Below are 22,096 nucleotides of genomic sequence, written 5' to 3'. Positions count from 1 at the left end.
AGATAAAAAATATTAAAATGTAAAATAATTACATTAATATTAATATACACTTTATAAAACTGTCTAAGCTGCTCCGTTTGTGAGATAAATATTTTTATCTAATACAATTATACTTTCATAAAAATTTAATCATAAATATACAGAAGAGTTAATTTACCAAAAAGAAAGTATTAAGAATTTGGAATTATTTGGTATTAACTTAACTTTCAGTATAAGTAATAATTAAAACCTGGAGCATTTATAAATAGCAAATAATAATGCATATATAATATATATGCAGACTAACTTTCAATTTGCAAATAATTTAATTATTATTACATAGTACAAAATTTTAAAATGTTTTATTCTCATTATATTTTCCAATTTATTTATATGAAATTTATCATAGAAAATTAATAAAAGAGAATGCTGTGTTCAAATTGTATGTTTAGTGTATTTTGTGTGGCACAGGAGGCAGTGGTCTTGCATTGTGAGTAATTTGAATGCTGTCTGGTAAATGATGTGATCTTTGTTCTGTTTCCTCTCTCAACAAATTGTTGGCATTATTTGTTGCTTTTGAAAAACATCTGGCTGAAATTGTTGATTCATTTGGGTAGTTAAAGTGTCCTTCTATGTTTCTCTTATCTGTCATATTCACCTGCCCAACATGTGGCTTGAAGAATTGTGGAATAAGATGATCTGAAAAACAACAAAAACAAATCTCAATAATATAATCACATGCTATTCATATGAAGATAATACATTTTTATAAAAAAGTTAGGCTTTCTTTATAATTATCAAGTGTTTATTTACCTGTCATCTCTTCTGTATGTCCTGTGCCTACTTCACTCCAACCACGTCCACTATCAGCATGAGAAGACAATGTAGATGTCCATGTTGGACAATAAGGAGTCATCAATGTGTTCTTATCTCCATTCTCTAAGTTAGGTGTCATCTGTATTATAAAAACGTGTAATGCCATAAAAAGTTAAGAAACAACAATAGCTTTTTTGTTTTTATATAGTAAAAATACTAAAATTCATACATAAAAATTTAAACAACAAAATATTACCTATCAATAGTTTTCTAAATCATAAAACAATGTTTTCAATTTATCCCTCAGAATCAACAAGCAATTGTGTATGCAAATAGTAAAACTTAAATAATGCAAAATACAATACTTCTGCAGTATAATGGAATTTCGATAAAATGCATTTTTAATACAAATATGATTACGTAATTATGTATCACATCAAAATTAGTACACATTCTAAAAATTACAAAAAAAGATCTAGTAGAAAAACAATTACAAGTAAAAATAACATTTATCAAGTCATAAAGATTAACATGATTATAGAATTTTATCATATTGGTTAATGTGGCAGAGTTCTTAAAAGCCAAAGGAGATAGCTGCAATCTACAGTTTCATCTAATGAGCTATTTCAAAATAAGTAATAACAGATAAGTAATTTCTGTTTTTTTTTTTTAAACAAATAGTTCTAACAGATCTTCTACTCAAAAAACTTTTATTAATTTTACTAATTGAAACTTGACACCTAGGTACATGATTGTATTTTTAACTAAAATGCATTTTTCAAATCCCATTATACTGCACAAGCACCAATAACACAAATGTAATTTTAAATATCATGTTACAATTTTCAGCACAAGTTTTATTCATTTATCTATGATAGCAAAACAATCATATAAAAGCTGACATTTGCCAATTAAGTACGATATTGCCTCATGATAAAAAATCCCAAATTACTCTCTTACCTGACAGGTGAGATCAACAGAATTGTTTGGTCTGATGACTGGTGATTGGTTGATGAATCTAGGATATGACTCCCTTCTGTTGGCTGCCATCTCCTCAGCACTTCTACCAAAGTTGGGATCATTTATCATTGTAGTAGGAACATCTGGCCAAGAGCTCCCTCGATAAGAAGATGACATCAAATGTCTTTGTTCACTCACATATCTATTAGAAACATCATCTCCATCTACACTTGCAGCATTACAACAGCGAAGCACGCAGATCGAGATTGAAGCCGTAACAATGATAGTCACCATCACAGCCAATAACGTAATAATAATCACCATATTAAGATGCAACTTCTCTTCAGACTCACCATTTTGCAGCACACCATTTACTCTTTCCAAAGAAGAAGAAGAAGAAGAGCTCTTGTTTTTCAATAGCAGACTCAAAAAGATTGTAGTTGTGGCTGATAAAACTGGCATACCACTATCCTTCACTACAAACTCCAGTTCATATGAGCCGGCATCTTGTTTGGTAAGGGCACCCGTAGAAGACAACAAACCACTGTAATGGTCAATCGTGAACAACTGTTTCTCATTGCCTGCACTTATTTCATATTTCAGAAATGCATTCTCTTGACTGTCACTGTCATGTGCCCTCACAACTGTCACGTTCTTGCTTTCATCAGCAAAATACACAACTTCCACATTGTGTGGATTAACACTGGGAAATGTAAAATATGGACTGTTATCATTTTCATCTTCAACCTCAACAATCACATCCACTGTATTATTCAGTGATGGCATTCCATTGTCTTTCACCAAAACCTCAAACTTATAAACATCTTGTAATTCATGGTCCAATGATTCACTTGTTGAAATAAAACCATCTTTTGTGATCACAAAAGGCAGCAGCAGCACCTCTTCACTTTTATGCTTATTTCTTTGCAGAGAAAACATCAGTTCCCCTCCAGCTCCCAAGTCCGGATCAGATGCATTGATTGAGCCGACATCAATGTCAGCCTTCTGGTTCTCATTGATACGGAATTTGTATCTTGCTTTACTAAATTTCGGCTTCACATCATTCACATCCATCACTTTAATTGAAAACTTACTCTCACTATGGCGTGGTGGGAATCCCATATCTTCACAGCTGATTGTGATGTCATGATTTTCCTCTGTCTCTCTATCTAATGGGTCTTTCAGAATCACTTGATATTTGTTCAATCCTTGACTTTTCAGCTTAAACTTATCATGATGGAGATCACATATAACCTCTCCATTCTGACCAGCATCATGGTCAGTTACTTTCACATATGCAATAAAACTGCCCACTTCAATGTCTTCAGAAATTGATGTAGAGTTTTCAGTAGATGAAGATGAGAAAAAGTTCACATCTATTTTAGGAGCATTATTTTGTTGATTGATCACATTCACTTTGACTATAGCAAAAGAACTTAATGGCGGATGACCTCCATCTGTTGCTTCTACATATAAATTATGAATGAACTTTTGTCCAACTGGAATTTCTTTGTATAAAAATATGTCACCAGTCAGTTTGTTTACTTTAAAATATCTTTTTGCAAAAGCTGATGTTTTCGAATTAAAATGATAAGAAATATTTCCATTTTGTCCTGAATCTAAATCTGTAGCCAATAAAGTAGCAACAGGAGATGTTTCACTTGGTTCATTTTTGATAGATACATTGTAGAGTTTTTGAGAAAAGATGGGAGTATTATCATTGATATCTGTGACTGTAATGTGAACATCTAAAATACTTTGTTTTGGTGGTGATCCTCCATCTTTGGCAATCACTTGGATCAAGTAAGAGTCTTTTACTTCTCTGTCCAATCTTTCTTCCAATATAAGATTAAGATCCGATGTTCCAAGCAATGTCTTAGACACTGACAAAGTAAATGGGTCTTCATCACTTTTCTTTAGTTCATAACTGATCTGAGAATTCTGACCACTCATATCTTTATCCATAGCATGTGGGATAGACTTTTTCAATCCAGTTCCATAACCTTCATCAAATTCAATATGAATTTCTTTGTCTGGAAATTCTGGCTTATGATCATTTACATCTTGAATGACAATTTTGATTTCTAATAGTTTTATGAAGGATTTGTCTTTCCTCACAGCAACATCAATCATTTTGAAACACTCTGAATTGAAAGTACACAAAGTCTCTGTATCTAATATTTGTGCTGTATAAAGTTTTCCTGAATTCTTAGCAACACGGAATAATTGAGATTTTCCCTTTTTGTGTTGTGTGAATGTGATGTGTTTATTGTCTCTTGTAAGAATGCTATCCATGACATAGGAGTCAACAGCAATATTACCAATGTATGTGCCAGGACTCTGTTCTTCTTCCACATTGTAGATTAGATTAGTACATAAACAAGCAGGGAAGACAATTAGTAGAATGTATAAATGTGCTCTCATGTTCTGTCATATAACAACTTCATTTAATAAACCTTTTGCTAAAAGAAAAAAAAAAAAAAGAAATCATTAAGTATTAACATTTAAATGTTAAATGTGTGTTATTTAATATTTACAAAATCTTTAAAAAAACACTTTCTTTTTTAGAATTATGATGAAAAATTTTCCCTAGTGAAGACAAGAATTTAAATAATTGCAATATAATTGATTTATAGCCTGAATTTATATTTAATAATTTTGTAAAGAAAGGTAACATCCCCCTTTTCTAACATATATCTCAGATAGAAAATGTTTAACATCTATTTTGGAATACACATTTATCCATTTAAATATATAACCAATATGAAAATCAATCAATCCATTTGTTTTCAAGTAACTTAAAGCATTATGGTGAAGCAAGGTGCGAACGAACTCAAAATCTGGGCCAACAAAAATGTAACCCAGGAATTGTGATGACCTGGTCCTATGACACAAATTGTTTTATGGGTCAGGCCGTTTTATGGAGCAAGATGTGAATGAACTCATGTCCAGGCTGACAAAAATGTAACTCGGGAATTGTGATGACCTGGAGATGACATAATTCGGTCGGGGGTTAGACAAAAAGCAAACGCCAGGCTGGTCAAAATATGGACCAATGATGTCAATTGGTTCATGGGTTATCAGGTCGAGATGGTCCATAAAAGTGAGATGGTAAACAAAAATAGAGAGACGGAGAAAGAAACAGATGATGAAGAACTGTCGGTCATGTTAGCAACCAACACCTCTCCCACCACCGCCGCATGGTGTATATATGAATGTTTACTAAATAAACCAAGTCTGTTTTATAGCAAAGTGTCTTGTTATACATTGATAAATGAAATCAGCTGTCATTCCAATCACTAGACGATTTCCAACAAACATATGTGTATAAATGTCAAACACACTATCTCTCAGTCTATCTATCGAGATATTCAAAAATCTCTTAGTTGAATTACAAGGTTTGATGCTCCTATAGAAGTGCGTAGCCTGTCTCTAGATATCTCACTAAGGCTCTCCTAAAACGAACAACAGCAACAATACAGAATATACGTCATCTTAATACCACCAGTATATAACATATATACAATTTGGTGCCCTGACCAGGATTTTGAGTTCGTTCGCACCTTGCTTCACCATAACAAAAGTAGCTGATGTTAACTGTAATTAAACTGAAATTTATCTAATTTTTAAGGTTAACTTATCATTAATAGACTTTTCTATTCACGTTCAAAACACATCTAAATTCAAACCCAAATTTAAAATTGAAATATTCTACTTGTCTTGGACTATATCCTTAAAATATTAAGATATGAAATAATTTTATACCTTTAAAAAAAAATATATATATATATAATTAAAGAATAATTTAATCATGTCAAATCCATCTTCATTTCCTTATGACGGACTGGTTGTTGCTATTTCTTCTGATGAGTATATATAGATTAATTGATTGATATAATAATTAAGTGATTGATGTTGGTCTACAAAACAGATACTGTCAAGAATTTTTAAAAGTCAACTGAATTAAAGGAATAAATTATAAGATAGTCAACATCATGAATTTTGGAATATAGTTTTTTGTCATTTATTCTCTATAATTTAAGAAACTTATTTCTAGTTTAATTTCAGCTTTTTTCTATGTGTCAAAGTTAAAAAAATAATTTATAATTAAAATGATATTTAACCATCAATTTTATTTTTGAAGAAAGATTATTAGATATGTACTTCAATATCTGTTGTATTCAAAATTCTTTCCCAAATATTTAAAAAATCTAGGCAATTATATTTAACTGAGATTTTGAGGTGAAAATTACTTCAAATTCTTGACTGAACAAAATATTAGCCATTGAAGTTTGTTTTTTTAATTAATTCCTAATGCTATTTTAGATTTTATTCATTCATTTACAGTCGATCAAGATAATTCATTCATTTAGAATTTTCTAACAATATAACTTTATAGAAAACTAGCATTTCAGCCCGGCGTTGCCCGGGTATTTGGAGGTGTATGTTGAGCAAAAAAAAAAGCAGTTAATTTTTTAAAAACTTTGACCCCTATTATGACCCATTAACGTTTATTGTTTTGGGCTAAAATAAAGTTATTAAGTTAGATCCATGTCCAAGGAACCTATATCTAAAATTTCAAGTGTTTGGACCCAAAATTGTCGGAGGAGTTTGGTAGAGTTCCCCAAGGTCAAATCGTTGAACTTTGACCCCTTAACAGCCAAATTTCTGGTCGAAAACCAATCACAAAGTTTTTCCCAACTCTCCATACCCTCTATATTAAGTTTTGAGTCTGTAGACTTAAAATTGACAGAGTTATTGTATAGGGAAATGTATACACGCGCGTTCACTTTTTTAGATATATAGATATACTAGCATTTCAGTCCGGCGTTGCCTGGGTGTTTGGAAGTGTATGTTGAGAAAAAAAAAACAAAAAAAAAACGGTCAATTTTTTTAAACTTTAACCCCTATTATGACCGCTTAACATTTATTGTTTTGGGCTAAAATCAAGTTATTAAGTTGGAACCTATATCTAAAATTTCAAGTGTTTAGACCCAAAATTGGCGGAGGAGTTTGGTAGAGTCCTCAAAGGTCAAACCGTTGAAGTTTGACCCCTTAACTGCCAACTTTCTGACCGAAAACCGATCACAAAGATTTTCCCAAATCTCAGTACTCTGTATATCAAATTCCGAGTCTCTAGACTTAAAATTGACAGAGTTATTGCATAGGGAAATGTATACACATACACACAGACACACACATACACATGTTCACGTTTATATATATACTAGCATGGGTGCCCGGCGTTGCCCGGGTATTTGGAGGTGTATGTTGAGCAAAAAAAAAAAAAAAAAAAGTGGTCGGTTTTTTTAAACTTTGACCCCTATTATGACCCCTTAAAATTTATTGTTTTGGGCTCAAATCAAGTTATTAAGATAGATCCATGTTAAAGGAACCTATATCTAAAATTTCAAGTGTTTAGACCCAAAGGTTTTGTAGAGTTGTCAAGGTCAAATCATTGAACTTTAACCCCTTAATCGCCAAATTTCTGGCCGAAATCCGATCAAATAGAATTTCCCAAATCTCAGTACCCTGTATATCAAATTTCGAGTTTGTAGACTGAAAATTGTCAGAGTTATTGCGTAGGGAAATGTACACACACAGATACACAGAGAGAGACAGATACACAGACACGTTCACTTTTATAGATATACTAGCATGGGTACCCGGCGTTGCCCGGGTATTTGGAGGTGTATGTTGAGCAAAAAAAAAAAAAAAAAAGAAAGCGGTCATTTGTTTTTAACTTTGACCCCTATTATGACCTATCAAAATTTATTGTTTTTGGCTCAAATAAAGTTATTAAGTTAGATCCATGTCCAAGGAACCTATATCTAAAATTTCAAGTGTGTAGACTCAAATTTGTTGGAGGAGTTTGGTAGAGTTGTCAAAGGTGAAATCGTTGAACTTTGACCCCTTTACAGCCAAATTTCTGGCCCAAAACCGATCACATAGATTTTCCCAAATTTCAGTACCCTGTATATCAAATTTCGAGTCGGTAGACTAAAAATTGACAGAGTTATTGCTTAGGGAAATGTACACACACAGACACATACAGACAGACAGACACTTTCACTTTTATAGATAGATTGGGTAATTATAAAAAAAAAGTTATAAAGTAAAAAATATATTAATAAATATGTACATTCAAATCAATCAAGCAAAATATGCAGTTTTGAAAAATTATTATTGCATGAATGACTTTTTTTTCTTTTTTAAAACCAAAACGGGCATGAACAGTCTTTTGTTTTTTAAGTTTAACCTACTTGAAACTGATATAATTTATTGCATAGTAAATATATGGCCTGGGAAATGCCAAATAGCCCCGCTAGTTAAACAATATTTTGCAAAACATAATTTTTATTGTTTGCTAGCAGTACATTATATTTCTTTTTATGACTTTGAATAAAATATAAAATATAATTTTTAATAAAATGCAATAGTTTCTTTTGTTTCATTGCAAAATTAGTGAATCAAATTTAAAAAGGTAATATACTGATATAAACTGATTGATGATTAAAGATATAAACAAAATATATTTTCATGAAAGACTTACAAATGTCAATTACTTAAGAAAATATTAAGTGATTTTTGAAAATAATAAATTTAGACTCATGTAAAAAAACATAATTCTATTTGTAAAGGATTACAAAGATAACATCATAGTTATATATACCAATTTTTAGTCTTTTATATGCAGTTTACTTTTTGGAAAATATGAATTATTTAAATTTGATTACTTTTTCCTTCAGTTACAAATTTTAACACATGTAAAACGAGTGCAATGCATGAAAATAAATATTTAATACTTATTTGGATGCATGTTATACATCATATGAAATAAAATATACATTTTATTAAAATAGAGATTTTTTGACTGTCTGTAACCAATATTCACTACTTATGTTGCAATTCTGTTTTTACCTGTTATTTCCAATGATTTTATTTTTTTAATTTGAATTACCAAAAAAATAGTTTATTCTGCTATTCATGCCACTAACCTTTCTACTTTACTTTTATACTCAAATTTAATTAACATATTTAACATGATTGTGGTTAATAGAATGGATGGTATAGCTTATTAAAATATTGATTTCTTACAAATGATTTTAATAAATAAGATATAAGTATTACATAACTAGTTACAAAAGTAAAAACTATTAAGAGTCACTTTAATAGTTTAAGCAAATCATATTAAAATGCTGTTTCTCATCATATAATTAATGTTAAGCAACCTTTACTTACATTAATACTTAAATTGGTGATCGTTTGAAAATAACAGGTGTCATAAGAAAACACTCTAGTTAGTCTAATAGGGTTAAAACTGATACAAACTTCAGGTCACTTATTCTGCTTTGTACTACAAAAATCAATTATAAGCCTGAACATACAAGGCTGGGTTTGAAATGAGCTTTATTATTTACTTATTAGCAGGTTGCCCAGCATTGCCCAGTCATAAAATATGGTTAAATATGGTATTTTAATTCATGCAGATTTCATATTTATTATTAGAAATCCAATTCTCTATTGATTTATTTATTGTACCAAATATATAGTAGTGGTTTCAAAAGTTGAAAAAAAAATATATGACTTGGCTGCTAGAATTAAAACCAAACATATAGCTCGCCACCTTTATTTGTTACCTTTTGAGTCACATACATATGCATATAAAAAGTTAAAAAATAATGTTGCTTAACCTATAAATGTATATTTATGCATCTGTAGGAGAGCACTTTAAGTCGACTTACCTGCCAAATTCCAATTTTTTAAAAATTTTGTCACCTTAACAGTTATTTTTACCAGCTAAAGACCAAATTAAATTTGTTCCACAGGTTCAAATCTCTAATATACGAATTTTCAAGTCTGTAAACCAAAAATTGACAGAGTTTGGAAGAGACCGTTCGTTAGCCAGAGAAAGTCACTTTTATGTAGAGAGAGATTTATCATTATTGATTTTTTTACTCTGTAAAATTCACTCTTTTTTAAAATAACACTTCTAAAAATATTTTTAAAAAAACATTAACACATTTATTGGATATTATTGCAAATTAAAATGTCAATTGTTAAATTTATATACACATATCATAAATAATTTAATTATTATAGTAAAAAAAAAAATAATTATATATATATATATATATATATATATATATATATATATATATATATATATATATATATATATATATATATATGCGATAAAAACCATTTGATCTCATTTTTTTATTAAGCAAAAATAAAAACGGCCATGGAAAATTGCCTGGTTATTTCCCTTGAATCTACTGTCACCAAAGAAGCCAATATATCATATGACTAGCATTCGCTCTATTTATTTATTCTATAAATAAATACTTCTTTACTTTTTTATTTTGTAATTATTTATAGTTAATAAAAAAGGCTAAAATTACAAATATATATATATGTATAGGATCAAATAATTTTCTACAATAAAATCCATTTTGCTGAAGAAATTTAAAAGTTAATTAATTTCATTGATATATTTGATAAAAAAAAACTCTAAATATAATTTTAACAATTTTTCTCATAATTATGTTATTATTCATTCATATATTTCAATTTAACATTTATTAATTTTTAATTATTTTATTTGTACACACATTATGTATTTAGTGATAATGACGAATATATTATTACAATTTTATGTTTAAAAATATTAAGTTAAAATTAAATTTGTTAAACTAATGTTTCCAGTTACTGAAATTTTTTTTCAGTAAAATTTAATGAAGATGCATAAATATTTGCAACTGCTGCAGAAAAAAGTAAATCTGACTTAATATAATAAACAATTAAAATGTTCTTTTATTTTATTCTTTTAAAGATATTTAATTCAAAAACAATCTGTCTATCTAATGCAATGCCATTATATATATTGCAATCTATGTATGCAACAAATATTGCAAACATATGATTATTAAAAATGTTTTTATGATATTAAAAGAAAATTTAAATACTTACTGTGACATTTAACTTAGAAGTGTGACTTTTTGGTATGTGGTTTCTTTACCATCTAGAGTATGTATATCTATCTATAAATATAAGATATTTTTTATAAGTATACACGTAACACTCATCACTATGAGTTTTTATATCGTTCATTATTTTTGTACATTAAAAAAATAAAATATGTTGAACTAAGCCAAGATCATAATTATATTAAAACATTATTTACAATGAAAATTTCGGAAATGGTTTCGTTTTCTTATGTATTGATTAATTTTTAGAGAAGCTGACAAATATAAATATTATTTTATATTTTTAAAACACATTTGTATATAAATGGTTTGGATTTTATTATTTTAAAGTTTTATTTGTAGAATATTAAGTTATTTCTATCCTAGTAAATATTTTTTAAAGTTTACATTCTATAAAACACACGTAAAAATGCAAGCATTTAGTAAATAGAATAACAAATTAAGATGGCTGCCAAATCAGATTAATGTAAAAGTACAGGACAAGTAATGGATAAAAATGTTTCATGGATAAAAAATGGATCTGAACAATTACTAAAAAAATATTTATTGTGAAATTAGTTTTGCAATAAAAAAATCATTATGAATCAAATACTATTTTTAAAAATGCTATGTATTTTCTTTCTCTTTGTAATCTGTAAAATGTTAAAGAAAAAGTCTAACGTTCTTTAAAAAAAAATCTATCTACTCTAAATATTTTAATTAAAACTCATAAACAATTTGAAGTTTAAACTACTTACTTACCTTATGTTTTATCACATTGGTTAAAGAGTCCAAGAGGATTTAGGATGTCTTTTGTCCAGTGTTTTTAATAAACAAAGACAGAACAAAGGATAGTTATTATTGTATGTGTGTGCTTGTGTGAAGTGTGTGTGTGTCTGTACAAGAGTTTATGCATTATATAAAGTCTATAGTCCTAATATGTATGATGTGTGTGTAATGGCTGCAGTTCACATAAATGAGAAACAATTTAAATAAACGGTAAAACTAAAAAAATGAATTTTTTATTGTTACACTACTTTAAAAGATGTTGCTCATTAAAAAAAATGATTCGTGAAATTTACTAAAATAAAAACTATGCTTTGTTATTTTTTCCCATAATGCAATGTTGGGACATTCCTATTCTTCCATTTATCAACTGCGTTCCTCCTCCCATCTCTTATGTTTAGAGAAAATTAGTTTTTATTTAGATCACATGGATATTACAGAAAACAAGAATATTTTATTGTCTCCATTTTTAACACAACACATTTTATATCATATCTATACTTAGAAACTAAAATCAATGATTTAAAAACTGACTGCTTATACTAAGAATAAAAATTATTTTGAAATAAGTAAAATAATTAATTAGCAAATTTATAAAGCATATATTCCTAAAGTTACTTCTACATATATTTAATATTCATTTTAAGAAAGTTTTTATTTACCATGCATTACTTAAAATAAACAAATAATATAAAATAATGATCATTATGGTTGATATACTTGTTATAAAATCCTGTCTTAACAGATGCAATATTGATCTATTTGCAAAATTCTAATAATGTATAAAAAGCATGCTTTTTATATGAACATAATTTTTTACTTTGAACATTTGTAATATATTGAATATATTTAGAGTAATTTTAAATATGCCAGTTATCTATCAAATTATTCAAATTTTTCAAAAGTTTTAATCTTTTATTATCTCATTGCATTTTCATATTGATTTATATAAAAATTCATAGTAAAAATTAATGCAAGAAAATATGATGATTAAAGTGTATGATTAATGTATTTTATGTGGTACAGGGGGCAGCGGCCTGGCATTGTGTGTAATTTGAATGCTGTCTGATAAATGATGTGATCTTTGTTCTGTTTGCTCTCTCAACGAATTGTTGCCATTATTTGTTGCTTTTGAAAAACATCTGGCTGAAATTGTTGATTCATTTGGGTAGTTAAAGTTTCCTTCTATGTTCCTCTTATCTGTCATATTCACCTGCCCAACATGTGGCTTGAAGAATTGTGGAATCAGATGATCTGAAAACAACAAACAAATCTCAATAATATAATCACATGCTATTCATATGAAGATAATACATTTTAAAAAGTTAGGCTTTCTTTATAATTATAAGTGTTTATTTACCTGTCATCTCTTCTGTATGTCCAGTGCCAACTTCACTCCAACCACGTCCACTGTCAGCATGAGAAGATAATGTAGATGTCCATGTTGGACAATAAGGAGTCACCAATGTGTCCTTATTACCATTCTGTAAGATATGTGTCATCTGCATTACAATACAAGAAAGAATATAATCAAAATTAGTAACATATCAAAAAGACAGGTTTATTATTATATTTAATTTAATGAAAGATGATTCTGTACAATTATTTTTACATTGTAAAAAAATCGTTTCATTGATAAGATTTATTCACATCAGAAAATTAAAAATATTGGGGAATAATAAAAATATAATTTTTAAATGCAATAAGATCATGATTTGTATAGTATGCTTTACTTTTAAACACAGATTATTATTTACTAATGTATTCCCTAACTCATGACACAAACTTTTAAATTTATTTTTTTAAAACAATAAGAATTTTTTGTACACAACGAAAACTTTTTGTTAAATTAGATTATAATTACATAGTATAAAAAAATTACTTTATCACTTGAATTGAACATTAAAAAAATTTTTTTTTTGATAAAACATTAAAAATTAATCTAACCTGACTTGTTGAACTAGTTTTGAAAATGTTTCATAATTTAGTCTTTAAAGAAAGATGTAGTTTGTTTTTACCTGACTGGTGATGTCAACAGAATTGTTTGGTCTGATTACAGGTGATTGGTTGATGAATCTTGGATATGATTCCCTTCTGTTGGCTGCCATCTCCTCAGCACTTCTACCAAAGTTGGGATCATTTATCATTGTAGTAGGAACATCTGGCCAAGAGCTCCCTCGATAAGAAGATGACATCAAATGTCTTTGTTCACTCACATATCTATTAGAAACATCATCTCCATCTACACTTGCAGCATTACAACAGCGAAGCACGCAGATTGAGATTGAAGCCGTAACAATGATAGTCACCATCACAGCCAATAACGTAATAATAATCACCATATTAAGATGCACCTTCTCTTCAGACTCACCATTTTGCAGCAAACCATTTACTCTTTCTAAAGAAGAAGAAGAAGAGCTCTTGTTTTTCAATAGCAGACTCAAAAAGATTGTAGTTGTGGCTGATAAAACTGGCATACCACTATCCTTCACTACAAACTCCAGTTCATATGAGCCAGCATCTTGTTTGGTAAGGGCACCCGTAGAAGACAACAAACCACTGTAATGGTCAATCGTGAACAACTGTTTCTCATTGCCTGCACTTATTTCATATTTCAGAAATGCATTCTCTTGACTGTCACTGTCATGTGCCCTCACAACTGTCACGTTCTTGCTTTCATCAGCAAAATACACAACTTCCACATTGTGTGGATTAACACTGGGAAATGTAAAATATGGACTGTTATCATTTTCATCTTCAACCTCAACAATCACATCCACTGTATTATTCAGTGATGGCATTCCATTGTCTTTCACCAAAACCTCAAACTTATAAACATCTTGTAATTCATGGTCCAATGATTCACTTGTTGAAATAAAACCATCTTTTGTGATCACAAAAGGCAGCAGCAGCACCTCTTCACTTTTATGCTTATTTCTTTGCAGAGAAAACATCAGTTCCCCTCCAGCTCCCAAGTCCGGATCAGATGCATTGATTGAGCCGACATCAATGTCAGCCTTCTGGTTCTCATTGATACGGAATTTGTATCTTGCTTTACTAAATTTCGGCTTCACATCATTCACATCCATCACTTTAATTGAAAACTTACTCTCACTATGGCGCGGTGGGAATCCCATATCTTCACAGCTGATTGTGATGTCATGATTTTCCTCTGTCTCTCTATCCAATGGGTCTTTCAGAATCACTTGGTATTTGTTCAATCCTTGACTTTTCAGTTTAAACTTATCATGATGGAGATCACATATAACTTCCCCATTCTGACCAACATCATGGTCTGTTACTTTCACATATGCAATAAAACTGCCCACCTCAATGTCTTCAGAAATTGATGTAGAGTTTTCAGTAGAAGATGCTGACAAAAAGTTGACATCAATTGTCGGAGCATTATTTTGTTGATTGATCACATTTACTTGAACCATAGCAAAAGAACTTAATGGTGGGTGACCTCCATCTTTAGCTTCAATGTACAAATTATGGATTAAATTTTCTCCTGGTTTTATTTCATTCATCAGAAACATCTGTCCTGTTAATTTGTTTAATCTAAAATTATTTTTAGCAAAATCTGTTGTTTTTGAATCAAAATTATAGGAAACATTTCCATTACTTCCTGAATCTAAATCCGAAGCAGATAAAACGATTATGGGTTTATTCATATCATGTTCATTTTTGATAGTTACATTGTAAAATTTTTTAGAGAAGACTGGAGGATTATCGTTAATATCTTTGACAGAGATGTAAACTTTTAAAATAGCCTTTTTTCTCGGAGTTCCTCCATCTTTTGCAGTTACTTGAACAACATATGAATTTTTCTTTTCTCTGTCCAACCTTTCTTCCAAAACTATACTTAAATCTGATTTTCCAACAAGGGTTTTAGACACTGACAAAGTAAATGGGTCTTCATCATCTTTGTTGAGTTCATAAAAAATCTGAGAATTTTGACCACTGACATCTTTATCCATAGCATGTGGGATAGACTTTTTCAATCCAGTTCCATAACCTTCATCAAATTCAATATGAATTTCTTTGTCTGGGAATTCTGGCTTATGATCATTTACATCTTGAATGACAATTTTGATTTCTAAAAGTTTTATGAAGGATTTGTCTTTCCTCACAGCAACATCAATCATTTTGAAGCATTTTTTGTTAAAAATACAAAGTGACTCTGCATCTAATATTTGTGCAGTGTATAGTTTTCCTGAATTCTTTGCAACTCGGAATAATTGGGATTTTCCTTTTTTAAGTTGTGTAAAGGTAATGTGTCTATGATCATTTAGAGATATTCTATCCATGACATTGGAATCTGTTGCAATATTGCCAATGTATGTGCCGGGACTTTGTTCTTCGTCCACATTGTAGATGAGGTCAACACAGAAACAAGCAGGGAAGACAATTAGTAGAAAGTATAGATGTGCTCTCATGTTCTGTTAGGTAACAACTGAAAAAAGAAATCATTGCATTAAATGAATTTTTGGTTTTCCACAGGAAGAAGAAATAAGGCATACAAACCATTACAAATTAAATGGTAAATGAGTGTAAATTCAATCTGTACTTAATTTTGAAAAAATTACTTTCTGGAGGGAGGGAGGGGGGATAATGAGAAAGTTACACTAGAAAAAAAAATGATTCAAATATTTATAACTGTGATATTTAATAGCTTTTATGAAATAGTTTAATACTCCTATTTGCACCTCCCAACAGAAATAACAAGGCATTATCTAAGATTAAAATGTTTTGTAGGTCGGAGTATTATTTAAATATTAAAATAAAATAAAAATTCAAAGTAACCCTTTTTTACACAAAATCTAAACTCCTGACATAAAATTTAATTTGACACAAAATTGCATAATTTAAGTAGATTATGTGATTACCAACAACCTTTTCTAGTCACATTCAAAAGTCATTTAGAAATTTTAAAATAACCATGCATTTCCATAACACAATATGTTTCATGTTTCTTTTTCTGGTATGACTTAAAAATAACAAAATATCGAAAATGACAATCATGCAAAATAAGAAATTCAAACATTTTAAATATTTAGATAATGCAAATTAGTCCTATAATATAATTCCATTTTTTTTTTTAGATTTTATCACATCTATGTAATATTTCTACTTTATATAAAAAGGAAATAGTTTATACATCTTATTCTTCAAAAACTGGCTTTTATTTACAATCAAATAAATCCCACTATTATTAAAATTATCCTAAACCCATCTGTATATCATCATCTAATGTTTTCCTTGGCCTTCATTCTATATTTACTAACTCAAGAACTCTTATCCATTCTTTCAATGTGGCCATGCCATTAAAGTCTCCCATTCTGCACACATTTCTCGATACTGTCCAGATTAATTCAGCCTTGGAATATTGTGAATTCCGTAAGCAATTAATGTGTAATTGTAAAGAATTGATGTGTAATAAACTATATAAATTTTCTATTTAAGAAAGTGTTGTTTGTAGTTTATTTTATTTTCAAACATAAAAAAGAATTATTTGTTACATTTATAATTTACCATCAATTTTATTTTGGAAAAGAAAGTGATTAGATATCCTGTAACTAAAATTTTCAAATTTAAAATAAACATGAATTCTTGACTGATCAAAATAAAATAGCAATTTACTTTAAAATGTGTTTTTGTTAATTTTGTTTCAGTAAAAATAATGTTACTTAAAATATTATTCATTTTAAATTATTTTTCCAGATGATCGAGATATTTATTTAATATATAGCTTTAGTTGCCTTCTATTAATATTGCATATTTGAGAATTATTTAATTCAATAAACATAATCTAGTCATATCAAGAAGAATTATATGATTTTATGAACTAGTAACAAGATTAAAATGCAATAATACTTTTATCTACTATACAATAAAATGATTTTCCTTCTTCCAAATTCAACAATCATAAGAAAATAACTGAACACTTTCTGTGCAGATCTTTTTCACTCAACAACATCACATCTACAGTATGTTTCAGAAAAATATTTCTACATTTTTAGTTATTAGAAAAATTATTACATTTATTCCAAAACTACTGCCTCTCCGAAAATGATCTTCTAAATAGAGGGTAGCAACCATATTCACTCCCTATAAAATATCTACCACTCAACACTGGATCCTTACTTTATATAAAAGAAAAAAAATGTTATCACTCTGCTAGATTCCATAATTCTGGCATTTCTATTTTTTATTCTGGTTGCTTGATAATTATACATTTTGGGTAACTGCTTTCAGTTTAAACGAACTTATCCAATGTTGCCATCTTTCAGTAAACAGGTTAGTACAGTTCATCTTTTCAATTTTCTTTAATTATTTTCGTACATATTTCTGATCTAGTTTAATTAGTTTTTGCAGTTACCATGTGTGGCAATGCAACAAAATAAACTCCGTTATTTTTTCATACAACCAACATCATTATTTTCTTCAAAAATATTCTGTATTGAATCATACATCATTAAAAAGCAATAATATAATAATTATGAAAATGAAATAAAACTATACATATTACAACTATACAAAATGTATTGCATGCGTTTTTTGTTAGAGAATAAAATGCTGCATCCCAAATCTAAATAACTGTTGGTTTTTATTTGCTTAGCATTAACATCAAGGTTCCATCTTATTCTATTTTGAAGGGGTGGAGGGGCTACCCTTAATTTTTTTACTGTTACATCAGATCCCCATTTTTTATTGTGATGAAGCTTCCACTCCTCCCATGAGGGTCACTGTATTGGAACAAAATGAAAATTTCCTCAGTCTAGAAAGATTTTCCTCCATGGATCGAATAGATAATACTAAAAACAAATCATTTTAGCATTTTCGATTAAAAGCATTAAATATTATGACTGTGTTTACTTGCTTCTTTGTGAGACATTAAAACATTACATTTTCAAATCTAAATAGCAGTTAAAATCAATCAAGGTTTCCTCTTATTGGTGGGAGTGGGGGTTAGAAGCATCAAAACAAATAAAAACTACCTCCTGCTCTAAAAATATCCCCACTCTAAAATGTCAAATATATTAAGGAATTAAATTGATTTTTTTTCTTTCATCATGAAAACAGGCATAGATTAGTTTTATATTTTTTACTATTTAAAATATAGCTAAAAAGTAAATATTGCTAATGTATTTCCTTAAAAAGATCTACAAATTTTAAACATTTAAGGAAGTCCTAATTGTAATTTTTTAAGAGAATTAATTTAACTCATATGAAAAACCTAATTACATTTGTAAAGAATTTCTATTTATAAAAATTTTAATCTTTTATAACAATTCATTTTTCTGGAAAATATAAATTATTTAAAACTGATTACTCTTTTCATTTTTGTTATATATTTAATATAAATGAAATGAGTTAAGTGCATGAAAAAAATGTAACACTAATTTTTATTCATGTTATATATTACATAAAATATAGAGAAATTAATGTAATTTAACTTGTCAAGATTGTTTTGAAATGATAAATTAATAGAAGTTTAATGCCAAATTATTTCTTCCAGATAAAATTTATAATAGATGGATAAATAAAAGGAATCACTTGAAAATTATTAGTAAATCATGTTGAAACATTAGATATTAAAAGTTATGCCACTCTTATCAATAATTTGATGCATGAAACACCATGGGTCATAAGCGAATACCCAACCTATTTGTATATATGGATACCAACCTAACTTGGTTAAAACTGGTCCGTCATAAAATTATTTCAGGCCATCTAGTCTGCTAAGTGCTACAAAAGCTAATTGAACTCTGTCTTACAAACCCTGGTGTTTAAAAAGATTTTTATTTACTTATTTACAAGTATTATTGAACTTTATATATACTTTACTGTATAGAATTTACTCTTCTTGAGAATGACAATTTTAATAATAACAGCATATCTAATTGATAACATTGCAAAACAAATATGAATTATTACATTCAAACACACTCAACATGTTATATAACAATCTATTCTTATATTTATTAAACAAGAAACATTCATAAAAATAGCAAGCTATCCCTAGTTATTTCCCTTGCATCATCCACAAAAGAAGCAAATATATCATTTGACTTGTATATTTACTCTTATTATTTTTTTTAATATAAATACTTAACATTTTTTCGTTTGAATTATTTTTATATCATAAAAAATTTCAATTCTAAAATATTTTTTTTTAGAAAACTCGTATTCCTTATCATAAAATACATGTTGAAAAAGGAAATGTGATTTTGTGAACTAAAACAATAACAAGTTAATTTCATTGAAATTAAATTTAATTCAGTGTTAACAAATTTTTTACAATATTTTCCCTTTTCATTCATATTTTCAGTTTGCTATTGAGTGAATATAAATTGTTGAAATGATAGTATTAGTAGACTATATATTTATTAATAATTTAAATATGAGGAAAATTAAAAAAAAAAAAAATTAATAATGTGACTTCTAGGTAAATTTTATTGATAAATTTAAATCGTATAATCATATTTGTTTACTGTCTCAAAGGTAAATAAAATGACTGATTGGATGATGAGAAATATTATTTCAAGGGGAGCAAATGTTCTTGTTGGAATTTTCAAGATTTTAATCATTTGTCATGGAAAATATTGTATTCAATCCTGGAAATTAGACTAATTATGACATAATTTTTAAATTGAAAGGTGTACAAAGGAAAGTTATTAGACTAATAAAATAGTTAAAATATCTCAATTATAAGTATAGATTGGAATCTTTAGGTTTAACTACTCTACTAGAAATAAAAATTAGGAGGAACTTATAAGGACATGCAAAATAATTAATTGTTTTTCTAAATATAGAACATATTTTTAATATTTTTCTCACGCTGATTATTGATAAAAAAAATTCAAAAATTTAATCTACTACATAATTGGATTTTTCTAAGAGATTAACCCACTTTAAAAATAATGGTTTATCAGATTTTTTAAAAAGTTTTAAAATAAATAATCTTAAAACTAAGCTGAATGAATTTAGCAATAATAGTGAAAAATAAATATACAAGAAAATTTTTTAGATTCCATTTGATAAAATATTTTGATATATTTTATATGTATATTATGATTATATATACATATAAATGAGACATGTTTTTTTTAATTGACATTAAATTATTGAATAAATCCAAATATCCTTAAAATAGACAAAGCAAATGAATATACTGACAAAAAATTGTTTAATTTTTCGTTTTTTAAAGATATTTAATTGTAAAAAAATCAAGATATATAAGACCATGATGTTAGGTAAATTATAAACTAGTACATCACATACAATCCACTGTTAAAATGCGTTTATAGTATTAAAATATTTAACTTTATACCATGATATGTTTTACTAATAACAATTCTGCGTTTTTTGGTATGTGATTTCGTTTCTGGTTATTATATATATGTTGAACAAAGTTAATTTTGCAAAACGTAATCAATTTAAAATTATATGAAGATATATTATTGAATGTATTTGTAAAACTCATGGCTATGAGTTTTAAGATTTTAGATTATTTCTTTCTGTACATAGAAAGATTAAAACAAAAAGTATATTGATTAAACAAATGTGATAATTATATTATAATATGACATAAATGAAAAATTAAAAAATATATATTTAAGCTTTTTAATACTTTTAATGAATTTCGTCAAGTGTGACAAATATCATTACATGTTTTGTTTTTAACATATTTATATATAGATGCTTTTAATTTAATGATAAAATATTTTCTATTCACAAAAGGGTAAATTATTATAAGAATTTTTGCAAATTACATCTATAAAACGCATTGAAAATATAGTCATTTAATAAATAGAATAACAGAAAGATGGCTGCCAAATTAGTGTAATATAAAAGTATACAAGAAAAGTAATGAATAAAAATGTTTGTGAAATAAAACTGGTTGGAGCAACTAATAAGAATAAAAGTTATTCTAAAATTCTGTACAACTTCAACAAATAAAAGCAGTCACAATATGAATCAAAAGTTATTACAAAATAATGTTGTATATTTCATTTCTCTCTCTAAAACATATGATGTGTTAAAAAAATATGAAATGTTTATCAAGAATAAAAAATATTTCTGCTTAAAATATTTCCATAATTATTAATGAATTTTAATTATTAACTTACCTTAATTTTTTGTGATCTTCTCAGTTCTAGAATATCAGACAATTTAAATTGTATTTTATCCAATATGTCTGATAGAATGAAAATGCAACAAAGAGACTGTTATGATGTGTGTGTATGCATATGTATGTATGTATGTTAGTGTGCCTTGTGTAATTGTAAGTGTATATATGAGCTCTATCAAGTCCTAATAAGTATGACGTGTGTGCAATGAATGCAGCTCGTTCTAATAAAATAGTATTATATACATACATACAGTAAAATAATTTTATTTTTAGTAATTCTTTTACAATTAAACTTCTTCAAATATCTTTTTGTAGAAAAAAAAATTGCCCTGAAATTTTATAAAATAAAAGCTATTCTTTGTTTCTTTATCCCATCATGCAATGCGTGAACATTTCTATTTGTCTATTTATCTACTTTTTTCTTCCTTTCTTCCATCATTTCAGGATA

The 22,096-nt window shown here is 27.9% G+C and overlaps 2 protein-coding genes across 2 annotated transcripts; both read right to left on the bottom strand.

The window, feature by feature from the left end:
- Positions 1–427: 427 nt before the first annotated feature.
- On the bottom strand, positions 428–11,609 carry LOC145243066 (protocadherin beta-15-like). Its single transcript, XM_080106170.1, has 5 exons — positions 11,487–11,609; positions 10,729–10,799; positions 1,756–4,217; positions 793–934; positions 428–678 (listed from the first exon to the last, which is right to left on the bottom strand). The coding sequence occupies exons 3-5, from the start codon at positions 4,177–4,179 to the stop codon at positions 428–430; spliced, it is 2,817 nt and encodes a 938-aa protein (XP_079962296.1). The 5' UTR covers positions 4,180–4,217; positions 10,729–10,799; positions 11,487–11,609.
- LOC145242036 (protocadherin-17-like) lies at positions 11,610–22,033 on the bottom strand. The gene is made up of 4 exons (XM_080104931.1): positions 21,647–22,033; positions 13,529–15,966; positions 12,871–13,012; positions 11,610–12,764 (listed from the first exon to the last, which is right to left on the bottom strand). The coding sequence occupies exons 2-4, from the start codon at positions 15,947–15,949 to the stop codon at positions 12,514–12,516; spliced, it is 2,814 nt and encodes a 937-aa protein (XP_079961057.1). The 5' UTR covers positions 15,950–15,966; positions 21,647–22,033; the 3' UTR covers positions 11,610–12,513.
- Between the last annotated feature and the right edge of the window lie 63 nt (positions 22,034–22,096).

Source organism: Euprymna scolopes, chromosome 21, assembly GCF_053919585.1.
Source record: "Euprymna scolopes isolate OS-2025 chromosome 21, ASM5391958v1, whole genome shotgun sequence".
Classification (NCBI taxonomy): Eukaryota; Metazoa; Mollusca; class Cephalopoda; order Sepiida; family Sepiolidae; genus Euprymna; species Euprymna scolopes.
The sequence above is the reverse complement of the archived record's forward strand: the minus strand, read 5'-3'. Positions and strand labels throughout refer to the sequence as shown.

Coding starts and splice junctions, on each gene's coding strand:
- LOC145243066 (XM_080106170.1), bottom strand. CDS start 4,179: ATGAGAGCACATTTATACATTCTACTAATTGTCTTCCCTGCTTGTTTA. Junction 935..1,755: donor CTGTTGATCTCACCTGTCAG/GTAAGAGAGTAA, acceptor TTTATAATACAG/ATGACACCTAACTTAGAGAA. Junction 679..792: donor ACATACAGAAGAGATGACAG/GTAAATAAACAC, acceptor GTTGTTTTTCAG/ATCATCTTATTCCACAATTC.
- LOC145242036 (XM_080104931.1), bottom strand. CDS start 15,949: ATGAGAGCACATCTATACTTTCTACTAATTGTCTTCCCTGCTTGTTTC. Junction 13,013..13,528: donor CTGTTGACATCACCAGTCAG/GTAAAAACAAAC, acceptor ATTGTAATGCAG/ATGACACATATCTTACAGAA. Junction 12,765..12,870: donor ACATACAGAAGAGATGACAG/GTAAATAAACAC, acceptor TGTTGTTTTCAG/ATCATCTGATTCCACAATTC.